General features: G+C 38.7%; 1 protein-coding gene across 3 annotated transcripts in view; it reads right to left on the bottom strand.

The window, feature by feature from the left end:
* The window catches only part of ANXA10 (annexin A10), a 45,619-nt gene that overhangs the window by 19,254 nt on the left and 14,287 nt on the right, over window positions 1-12,078 (bottom strand). For 2 of the 3 annotated variants that reach the window (XM_065596532.1, XM_065596530.1), the window contains exons 2-3: window positions 10,946-11,030; window positions 7,329-7,423 (exon numbers count right to left, since the gene is read on the bottom strand). In XM_065596532.1, coding sequence (XP_065452604.1) covers window positions 7,329-7,423; window positions 10,946-11,030 — 180 coding nt within the window. The remainder of the gene's footprint in view (window positions 1-7,328; window positions 7,424-10,945; window positions 11,031-12,078) is intronic. The other variant, XM_065596531.1, reaches the window with a different exon arrangement.

Genomic DNA, 12,078 nt, shown 5'->3' with positions numbered 1-12,078 from the left:
TCACACTGCCTAACTTTTAAGTACCTCTAAATCGCTGTAAATTCTGGGTTAGATGCCTAGACTCCCTACACAATGCATGGAGAGAGATAGGAATAGTGTAGGGATATTAAAGAAGGTACTAACAGTGATTCCCCCAAGTGACAGTGACCCCCCAATAATTTGTCCCCCACACTTTAAAATCCAACAGTTTCACCAAGTACAAAAATCTCTTGGGTCTTCTGTTAAAACTTGTAAGCTACTGTCTGTAGAAATCATTGATTGTATCTATCCTGTGAAAGATACTTTATTACTATGTAAAACTTACAAACAAGTTAATTGACTTTGTTCTTGAAGTAATTGATACAATGTAAACAAACACTGTAAGCCGTTAAGTGACTTTCACTTCATTGTAACAGCAATGGCTCCTAGACCCCCACCCTCTGTGATTAAAGGGCTGGGAGTCTCAAATGAATTAGCACACATCCTGAAAGTGGTGGAGACACTAAATTAAAATATGGTTAAGTTATGGAATGTATGTTGATGAATGCTTGATGTACATGAATGGTTAGGGAGGTGCCAGCCTAGAAAGGGAGTATCCATCGGCCAAAGAATGTGTAAAGTGGACCACCAGAACCCCCGGAGGGTAAACTGGGATCCACCCCATCACCTGGAAGGATGAGAAACACAAACTTTGGACAGTTTGGAGCCACCAGGAATGTGCCCAGGAATGTGCCATCTGCTGATTGAGTCAGCAACAGCAGAATGAAACAGCTCCCATAGACTAACATAGGAATTAATTCCTATAAGAATGGACTCTCAAGACTGAGGATTTTGAGTCTCTGGTTCTGCTGCCAGCCTCCAGGAGCATCAGGTGCACCTGACACAGACTCGGCTCCATCCTCATGACCAAGATACCTGGCCAGTAACTTGGCATGAGCAACTTCTAGGCTGGTAACTATAACACCTATACAGAACTTGAATGAATAATTGTGTGAATGAATCTCTCTCTATATATATATATGTGTGTGTGTGTGTGTGTGTGTATAAGGAATAAGTAGTGATAGGAATAAGTAGTCAAACAACGTTGTTTACTTTTATCTTTTGCTTTATCATTATATTTACAATAAATGTGACATCTTTGCCTTATCCCTCTTAATAAGATCCTGCTGGTTTTTATTCTATTGGTATAACAATAGGATCCACAAAAGCCAGCATGCTAGGCAGGGAGCTGACAAGACTAGCCAACAGCAGCTGCTTGAGGAGAGGGGTGCCTCTTTCATGGAGTTAGGCGTCTATGTCAGAGCTGCAGGGAGAGACCTATTTCTGCATGTGATACACAGCTGGGAACCCATCTCCTAGAGTATGTTGGCTTAGATACCTGAGACATTTCTTGTGAGACTGGCTTATGTGCCTGCCTAGCTCCATACTAAATGGGATGGAGAGGAGGTGGACTCCCTTTTAACCACTAATCAGGGGGTTAGGGTACTCATGTGGGAGAACCTAGTTCAATTCTCCCTCTCCCCATCTGAAGAGGAAACCGGATTTGAAGAGGGGTCCTTCACTATTCAGGTGAGTGCCTGAACCACTCGACTGGCATATGGGAAATGACTGCCTAGGAAGGAGTACTGCGGAAAGGGATCTGGGGGTCATAGTGTACCACAAGCTAAATATGAGTCAAACGTGTAATGCAGTTCAAAAAAAGCGAACACCATTCTGGGATGTATTAGCAGGAGTGTTGTAAGCAAGACATGAAAAGTAATTCTTCCTCTCTACTCCCTGCTGATTAAGCCTCAACAGGAGTATTGTGTTCAGTTCTGGGCACCACATTTCAGGAAGGATGTGGAGAAACTGGAGAGTCCAGAGAAGAATGACAAAAATGATTAAAGGTCTAGAAAACATGACCTATGAGGGAAGATTGAAAAAATTGTGTTTGTTGAGTCTGGAAAAGAGAAGACTGAGAGGGGATATGATAACAGTTTTCAAGTATGTAAAATGTTGCTACGAGGAGGAGGGAGAAAAATTGTTTTTCTTAACCTCTGAGGATAGGACAAGAAGCAATGGGCTTAAATTGCAGCAAAGGAAGTTTAGGTTGGACATTAGGAAAAACTTCCTAACTGTCAGGGTGATTAAGCACTGGAATAAATTGCCTAGGGAGGTTGTGGAATCTCCATCATCGAAGATTTTTAAGAATAGGTTAGACAAATACCTTTCAGGGATGGTCTAGATAATACTTAGTCCTGCCATGAGTGCAGGGGACTGGACTAGATGACCTCTTGGGGTCCCTTCCAGTCCTATGATTCTATTCTCGGGGGTGGGGGGAAGAGGGTGTATCTCAATCTCTCTTGTTGAAGCCATTCCGCTTTGTACTAAATAATTAAGTGTTAATTAGGCCAGAGAGAGTAAGAATAACTCTATAGTCCAGTGATTAGGGCATGCGTGTGAGGTGGAAAACTCCTGTTAAAATTCCTTTCCCTCAGGCAGAGGGGGGAAATGAACAAATGAACTGGGGTCTCCCACATCCTAAGTGAATGTCCTAAGTACTGGGCTAAATCTTAGAAGGGAGGGTGTTAACTCCTCCTCCACCCAGCTCTTTGGTGTGGAGTGAGCCCTATTCAGAGCACAGCTACCGGATCAGGCTTTGCAGGTGAGATGGGCAAGATGCCATCTATCTTTGCCTGGCTTGAGGCATGAGAGAGGCCAGGGTGCCAGCCTGTGGCAGAAGATTAGGCACGTAGTGAGCTTTTACTGAGGAAATTTAGGCAGTGAGCTTTGGCTCTAACTGAGTGAAGGTTCTGTGGGTTGCAAGCGTGCCTTAATCTTGAAATCAGTGGAAGTTAGGAGCCTAAATACCTTTGAGGACCTGGGCCCAGATTCCTACTGACCTGAGCTTGGATTTGAATCAGTGATCAGATGGACTCCAATCCCATAAACCAGCCAGTCCCTGCTCCCCCCCCCCCCCATGTATATCTTCTTTTAGTCCAAAGATAGAGACTTCACTTTTGATGGACTGAAACAAAAGTATTAAGGGTGTTTCTTCCAATGCAACTTGTCTTAAATACTTTTTTTGTGTATTGGTGAACATTTTTCATTACCAAGAGATCCATGGAAATGGTGGAAAAACTATAACTGAAAATGACAACATAGTTAATGCAAAAGCTTCTCTATCTCTCAGAAGGAGAATAATTAAAGATATACTCAGATATCCCATGGTTAATCAATTTAGTAAACAGAGTAGCAATGAGGAAGGAGACATACAAATTAAAAAATGAATTTATGATGAAGAAACAATATGTAATCTTCCCTGAATGCGCATTAGATACATTTGACAACTACTAAATCACACATAGACTTGAAATTAATTCATTAAGATATTTTACTGCTGACAGCATGCCTGTGGGAATATGGATTAATAATACAAATGGAGACTAATTAAAATTACCCCCTGTAATCAGAACCAGGGTAGAATGAAGAGAAGTAGTGAAAAATAAGAAAAGACAAATCTAAGTTGTCATTATTAAAAATTTCCAATTGTCTCTCTGAGAAATCCTTAAAGGCTAATTGTAAGAAGGAATCTCTTAAGTTTCTGGATATGTCTGAATCAAACAGCCAGTTCAGAAGGTATTTAACTTCAGCATTTGCTTTTATCCATTTCTGCTTTTAATTTGCCCCATTTCCAGTTTGTAATTCATATTAGTGTCAATATGAACAGGATCCTATTGAAAGCAAAATAGCTACCATATTAAAAATTGATCTAGACAGAGGTCTAAATATGTGAAGTCGATATACTAGTGTCTATACAGTGGCCTGTTTGATGAATTTTTTTAAAAAATCAAAACAAAATATTAAAGCTGAACATGTCCCATGAGAGAGAGCTAGAAACCAGAGAAATGGGGTGAGGAAGAGAGAGGGAGGATGTGGAGAAGTAGCAGACCCTTAGCATTTTTGCCTGCTCCCTCAACCAAATAGTAACTAATTACTGACCCCCATTTCCACATCACTTTACATAGGGTTGGCATAAAGACTTTTGGGAAGGTTAGCAAGATGCACCCAATAATTGACTAATTTCACTTAATTTGTGTATCTTTAGACTCTTCTCTACCCAGCGGTGGCTCCAGGCACCAGTGCTCCAAGTGCATGCCTGGGGCGGCAAGCTGTTGGGGGCGCCCTGCTGGTCTCTGCGAGGGTGGCAGTCAGGCAGCCTTCGGCGGCATGCCTGCGGGAGGTCTGCTGGTCCCGCGGATTCGGCAGCAGGTATGCCGAAGCTGCGGGACCGGCGGACCTCCCACAGGTATGCCACCGAATCCGCGGGACCTGGGACCTCCCGCAGGCAAGCTGCCGAAGGCAGCCTGCCTGCCGTGCTTTGGGCGGCAAAAAAGCTAGAGCCCTTGTCTCTACCCCACACATTCTGCTGTGGAAATGGAATCCAATTGCTTGTTCCTTTTAATATTAGCAACTTGCTTACGTTGTAAAAAGGGCCAGAAACTTTCTTTTGAAAATGAAAGCAGAGATTCTCCTTTACATTTCCAGTTTCCCCCTTATCATGAGACCTGCAGCCATCAACGTTACAGGGCCAAGAGGCTATTCCTGGGAGGTGGGAAAAGAAGGTTGAATTTAAGGTAAAATTGACCTAGAGGAATCTATTCTTTGTTCTTTTATTTATTGTTTGGTTCAGGATTTTAAAATGAAAATCCAAACTGTTGAATTAAGTAGACATAACAGGAATTATCCTCCATTAATACAGAATATCTCAAACCACATTATGTGAACTCCCTAAAAAGGAACTGGCAATTCTTTCTGCAAATAATATAGGTTTATATCCCAGTTACCCATAGGTTCAGTAATTTAAAATAAAATATCACTAACTTTTTTATTTTATTATAATGATAGCTCCAGTTGCAAGTAATATTCCAGAAAAATATCAGAGGAGCACTTGTTGAAAAGAAATGCTATGTACACAGTTTCTGCTGTGGACTGTACACACACCTGAGATGAGATTAGCTTGATCAGATTAGCTCAATTTCTTAACAAAATACAATTAAAAGTTGTTACAGTGCCTATAACGCTATTTGATTTTTTAAAACTGTTGGCTCAATCCCAAACATAACTGGTACAGCAGAAATCATTAAACCTCATTTACCAACTATATAGACCACACACAGTCTGAGATTACCACAGTTTTCTCTACACTGAAGGAATTTATGGTAACTGTGTAGTAAGTGTTGGGAAAAGATAACTCTTTAATGGCAACTACTACAGTTATATTAGAGAGGGAGGATGGTATAGTGATTAGGGATACAGCCTATGACTGGGGAGTCCTAGATTCTGCCATAGATTTCCTGTGTGACTTTGTGTAAGTGTCTGTGTCTCTGTTCCCTTTTGGTAAAGGGAACACTACCTACTTCACAGGGGTGTTGTGAAGATGGACAAATTAAAGACTATGGGTAGGTCTATACTTACCTCCAGGTCCGGCGGCAAGCAATCGATCTTCTGGGATCGATCCCGGAAGTGCTCGCCGTCGACGCCGGTACTCCTGCTCGGCGAGAGGAGTACGTGGAGTCGATGGGGGAGCCTGCTTGCCGCATCTGGACCCGCGGTAAGTTCGAACTAAGGTACTTGGACTTCAGCTACATTATTCATGTAGCTGAAGTTGTGTATCTTAGTTTGAAGTGGGGGGTTAGTGTGGACCAGGCCTATGAGGTATTCAGGTACTATGGTGGTAGGAGGCATAAAAGTCATAAAGATATCTAGGTAATAGAATTCACTTATGTATATACTGATGTTCTAGTGATTTCAATTAAATGTAAGTAGAACAACAGACGCTGGAAAGTGAGATGAGCTATGGCTTAGTTGTAGTTTATTCATTTTGATTTATAACACAAAAACCCTTCTTTACCTTTGTTTAAAGATGATATAATCCAGACAAAATCATCAGCCCCCCCATCCCTACAAACCAGAAAATAACCAACTAAACATGAAAATAAAGTTCAAACAATTCTCCCCTCTACCCATATATACCAGCCCTCCTTCTGCCTCTCCATCCCTTCATTGTCTCAGAAAACAGGTGGGCTTTGCAGCCTATATAAAAATCAACAGACTTGGGCAATTTTGGATCAGGGAGGGAATAAATTCAAAAGTTAAGGTCTGCTTATGGAGAACACCCTCCCAGCAGCCCCTGTATACCTGAGAAGCTAAGTATCAAGACACTTCTCAAGGAGAATCTCTTTTCTCAGGGTTGTGGTGAGCTGGTAGACTGAGGGGGACTGGGTGATCCAGAGTTCAGGAAAATTGGATTTAACTCAAGCTATTGGGCTAATTTCTATTATGACTGAGGGGAATCTGGTCAGTTTAATCATAGGATTTTTCATTAGTTGTGTATTTTTGTATATAATAAGAAAATCTGACTCTTGCATTGCTTTTTGCATCTGTAGATTTCAATGCACTTCACAAAGAAAGTCAGTATCATTATCCCCATTTTACAGATGGGGAAACTGAGGCACAAACTGACAACACGACTTGCCCAAAGGCATCCAGCAAGTCAGTTGTAGGGCTGGGCATAGAATCCAGGTCTACTGAGGCCTAGGTCACTTCTCTATCCGTTAGGCAATATTACCTCCTCTGACTTGTATAAGAGATGCTAATGTTCCTGGTAGGTGCTTTTAATTAATTTAAATAGAATATTAAAAAAAATAGAATCTGACCAGAAGACAAAAGCTACCCAAACTCCTGTCCTCTCATATTTGAAAAGCATGTGTGTGTGTATATTTCAGTATAAAAATTGGTGGTGGTCATGTATTATCACAAAAATTGTGCCACATCACTTCTGGATGTGAGCAGATCTGATCTCATACAAGTTCTGAAGCACCTTACAAACATTATTTACATATCACCATATCTCTGTCAGATAACTTATTTCCACTGTACCAATGGGTACTCAGTGGCACAGAGAGTTTAAGTAAAATGCCCAAAGTCACACACTGTAATCAGGAGAACAAACTATATTTGAGAAGCCGGGGTGAGAGGAAGATAGAGGTATTTCTAAAGAATGTATGTAAGATCAGTAGAGGAACATAGTGAGTGAACTGTGGGGGAAGAAACTTTCCATCTCGTTTCCTTCTTAGTTCTTTATGTCTAAACAGACATTTAACTTCCACTGTCATATAAATGATAACTGACAGTCTAAAACCTGCAGAGCTATTGATAGTCATATAAATAAAGTAGTTGTCTGTCAATCAGGTGGCGATACAGCTTCATGCCAGAGATTGGGTTCCAGGAAACGACCTGAAGAAAAGGCCAACAGCAATAAGTACAGAAGGGTTATAAGTGTGGACATATGCAAAACGATATCATACCCTGCCATACATGTCCCTGTAAGCCTCTGCAATCATAAGTCTTTGTGCATTGCAACGCTGTGTTAGAATATCAATCACCATGTCCTTTTCACAACCTGGAAAGGAAACAAGACAAAATGCCTAAATTAAACTTTTACTTATATTTATCATTGTTTGGTGAATGTAAGTAAGATACCATGTTTTGTTCAAATCCATTAACCACATTTCTTGCAGAAAAAAATCAACAGATTAATATCAGATTGGTATTTACAAATATCAATAATCTTTATCATGCTTATGTACCTTTCATTTGCTGGCGTACTACTGACAAATAGTCAAGAAATCTGTATTATCATCAGATGCATTACCATACTCTCAAGGGGAATGGACTTGAAAACATCAGTAAAATTGGATCAAGGCTTTCATCAAATGAGAACTAGGCATTTGGGTAGAATTTATAGCTAGGACTGGAAAGTTGAGTTTGCATGTGACAATGCTGATTAAATTGTCATTTTCGAGTTATTGATCTCCAGTAATGGAATGGCTATTTACAGAGGGACTATTGGTTGTAAAATTGCTGAATAAGGTGCTCAGTTGGATAGTGTAAAATAAGATGTTGAAGGATTATTTATTAATACTGATTTCTGAATGATGCATTAGGACAAGGGTTACTTTGTGGAAGAAGGTTATCTATGATCATTAGCTTGTAACTGGTGATTAGAGCTACCTGAGTGTTTAAGTGAAAGTTGCAGGTAACCCACAGAAGTTTTTGAATGGAAACTTTAGTGATGGATAGTATGGTATTGGAAGATAGTCTTTAAGGTTCTTTAGCATTATTCTGAAATAATTCTTGATTTTTGGGGACTGTGCAGATTTTATTGTATGAATTTTAACTCAGGTTCTGTTTAGACAAATTTGATATTAGCTGCAAGAACTATGGCTTGTATTATGTTGCCAAGTGCTGATCATGGTAATAAAACATTCTACCGTATAACCACAAATTCTGAATAGAATGTCATCAGTCTATAATACAGTAGATTTACAGTGGATAATACAGTAGATTAAGTCTTGTTTAATTGGCAGAGCACCATTTCCTCACCACATGGCAGGCTGTTGGCTCTCATGAATGAGATGGATGCCATTTTATTTCTCATCTGGAGTCCAAGCCTGTGCACACTGAAGTCAATAGCAAAGTTCCCATTCCGTTCAATGATGTAGCCTCCGACTCAAGAAGTGTGCAGTTTCAAATCCAGTATGTTGTTTTTACTTTTCAGAGAACAGTTACTTCAGGAGGTTTGTTCATAATGAAAAGTGGTTTGTCCATCCTTGAAGTTAGTGCTCAACACAGCAATTGTTTATCTCCATAAGTAACATTATTCATGTGAGTACTCCCATTGTTGCTCATTGAGACTACTCATGTGAGTAATTTTATTACATGCATAATTGTTAGCTAGACTAGGGCAACAAACTGCCAACTCTTCGGGGCAAAGTCTGTGGGGAGTAAATGGACATAGCTTCAGTGAAGTCAAACTGCTTTAATTTTGTCAGATAAGTAGTCATGCATGAAAACAGAAGCTTATGCCCATGTTTTTACATTATTAAGTTTAAAGTACACCTCTACCCCGATATAACGTGACCCGATATAACACGGGGGGGGGGCAGCGCGCTCCGGTGGATCAAAGCAAGTTCAATATAACATGGTTTCACCTATAACGCGGTAAGATTTTTTGGCTCCCAAGGACAGCATGATATCGGGGTAGAGGTGTATATTAAAATGTGTTATTGCAATTTGTATTTAATAGGTGATGGACAGAATCTTGTCTATTTTAATCCCAGTGAAAATATGACTCATTAAAAGTTCTTGCTTAAAGAATAGTAAAATACGAGAAACCTTAACATGTAACCAGCTTAATCAATCAAAAAGAAGAGGCAGATTGTACTTAATACTTTTTGGTATTTCCTGGGACAAAGTATACATAGCTGAATGGAGGCACATACCCCTCCACTCAAGAAAATGGCTGGACAGAATGCCAGATTTGGTGCTTTAAGTAGGGCTGTCATTTAATCACAGTTAACTCAAGAGATTAACTCAAAACAAATTAACTCTATGAAAAATATAATCACAATTAATCACAGATTTAATCACAATATTAAACAATGATAGAATACCAATTTAAATGTATTATAAATATTTTTGGAGATTTCTCTACACTTTCAAATATATTGATTTCAATTACAATAGAATACAAAGTGCACAGTGCTCACTTTATATTATTATTTTCATTAAAAATATTTGCATTGTAAAAAAAGATAAAGAAATGGCATTTTTCAGTTCACCTCATACAAGTACTGTAATGCAATCTCTATTGTGAAAGTGCAACATACAAATGTAGATTTTGTTTTTTTTACATAATGGCACTCAAAAACAAATCAATGTAAAACTTTAGAACCTACAGGTCCACTCAGTCCTACTTCTTGTTCAGCCAATCACTAAGACAAGCAAGTTTGTTTACATTTACGGGAGATAATGCTGCCCGCTTCTTATTTACAATGTCACCTGAAAGTGAGAACAGGTGTTCGCATGGCACTGTTGTAGCGGGCATTTCAAGGTATTTACATGCTAGATATTCTAAACATTAGTATGCCACCCTGATGCTTCAACCACCATTTCAGAGGACATACTTCTATGCTGATGATGGGTTCTGCTCAATAATGATCCTAAGCACTTTCACAATAAAGAAATTGCATTACAGTAATTTTATGAGATGAATTGAAAAATACAATTTCTCTTTTACAGTACAAATATTTGTAATAAAAAATATAAAGTAAGCACTGTAAACTTTGTATTCTGTGTTGTAGTTGAAATCAATATATTTGAAAACATAGAAAACATCCAATATATTTAAATAAATGATATATTATTCAACAGTGCAATTAGTCATGATTTTTCAAATCTCCCAATTAATCGTGATTAGTTTTTTAATTGTTTGACAGCCCTAGTTTTAATACTAGTAAAAAGCCTAGCAGGGTGAATTTGAAAGCTTTCCATGCAGACAGCTATCCTGATGGGGAAAATGTCTCATTCAAAGATTCAATATACTGACCCCCAGCAATATCAACAATACCCAAAGAGGAAAACAAAAACCTGAAGAGAAAAAAATGCTTTGGTGAACTGCATCTTTGTCTGGTTTGTGCTTTCAGTCCATAGATTAGCTATTCCTCAAGAGGAATCAATAAGGTAATCTTGTCTTGTTTTTTTTCAGACATGATTGATATTTTAAAAGCCAATATCCTTTGAGAATAGCTAATTTTAGATGTCATAATTAAGAGACTTTTCTTTTGTCTCAAGAGAGCTGGTAAAATAAAAGATAACCTTTAGGAAAAGGAAGCTTAGTACAAAAACCCCAAAAGCTTTGACTAAGTTGTCGTAGGCTTATGTCTACCCTGAACATACTCTAATTCCTTCCAATGCAATTGCAGAGTTTTTTTTAATGTCAGTGATTTATGATTTTTAGTTAAAAATCAATTATCTCTTTCCATGCTTAATGCCTGTTTCTATGATTGTTCTTTTTCTAAAGGTGTTTCCAAGGATGGGCTGGAAGAAGAGAGGGCTTGGAATTGTCAGTCAGGATACACACCTATCCCCTGTAGGGCTCCCCCCAGCATCTGGGCATCCATAACTGGGTTGAAATTTGGAGCTGGGAAGATTGTTCCTTGTATCTGCTAAGGGGGAAAAGAGAGAGTGTTATTTGTAACTGATCATTAATTATATACAAGATGTCATCAGCAGAATTATGAATAGATTTTGGAACCCTTGTTCATATGAATAGTCCTTCCTTTAATGAGTAAAGCACTGAAGCCCTCTGGAACCTATGTCTGTAATGAGTAAAGATTGCAAGATCAGGCATCAAACCTGTTTTTTGGAACCCATTGACACTCAAAACACATACTTTAGTTTCTATGAGGCTACGAAGCAATATTTCACAAGTGACCAGTAAATAATATTATGTTAATCCTTGCATTCCAACCTCATTAAAGGGGCACGGTCAACATGATGATCACATTTCCATTGAAAATTGGGTATCTATTGTTGCAAGTAGCTCCTACAGTTATTATAACACCTGAGATTAGAGAAAGATATTTGTTTACACAAGAGGCAGGTGTATAAAAAGAAAAAGGGGACAAAGGATATTCAGATATGTTTGATTTTAGTCTCAGGCCCACCTGAAAAACATGAGGGGAAACACTTTTAGCAATTAAAAAGAAAAAGTTAGGATATTATTTGAAGGATCAGAAAGCAATGCTTTAAGTTAGCCACTTTCAAAAAAATCAAGTTGAGGAAAAATTAAACAAAACAGCGCCATTCCAATATAGTTGTGAGGATTATAAAAGAATAGGATGCCCCAAGCAGAATTCAAATGAAGATCGTCCTTTGTTTAGCACAGAGTTCTAGGGCTTTAAAACTTCCTTTGGCAGTAGGAGAAAGTAAAAACATGACTTGCATTCAGTTACAATGCTCTCTGTCCAGCTTTAAAATGGTAGAACATTTGGAGTAGATTTGACATACATGGTTCACTGTTTCAGAAATAGTTGGCAACAAAACAGCATCTTACATTCAAACTTAGCACAAGAAAGCCATTTTAGTTTAAATTTCTTAAGATCAAGCAGATGTCTTATTGCTTAAATAAGCCATCAAAAGTATGGACACACCAGAAAAAATCATTTCAGAAGTGGAAATTGTAATTAATTCCAGTCTGTTAGATTCAACAGC

Source organism: Chrysemys picta, chromosome 5, assembly GCF_011386835.1.
Source record: "Chrysemys picta bellii isolate R12L10 chromosome 5, ASM1138683v2, whole genome shotgun sequence".
Taxonomy (NCBI): domain Eukaryota; kingdom Metazoa; phylum Chordata; order Testudines; family Emydidae; genus Chrysemys; species Chrysemys picta.
This window is presented reverse-complemented; position numbering and strand designations above follow the sequence as displayed.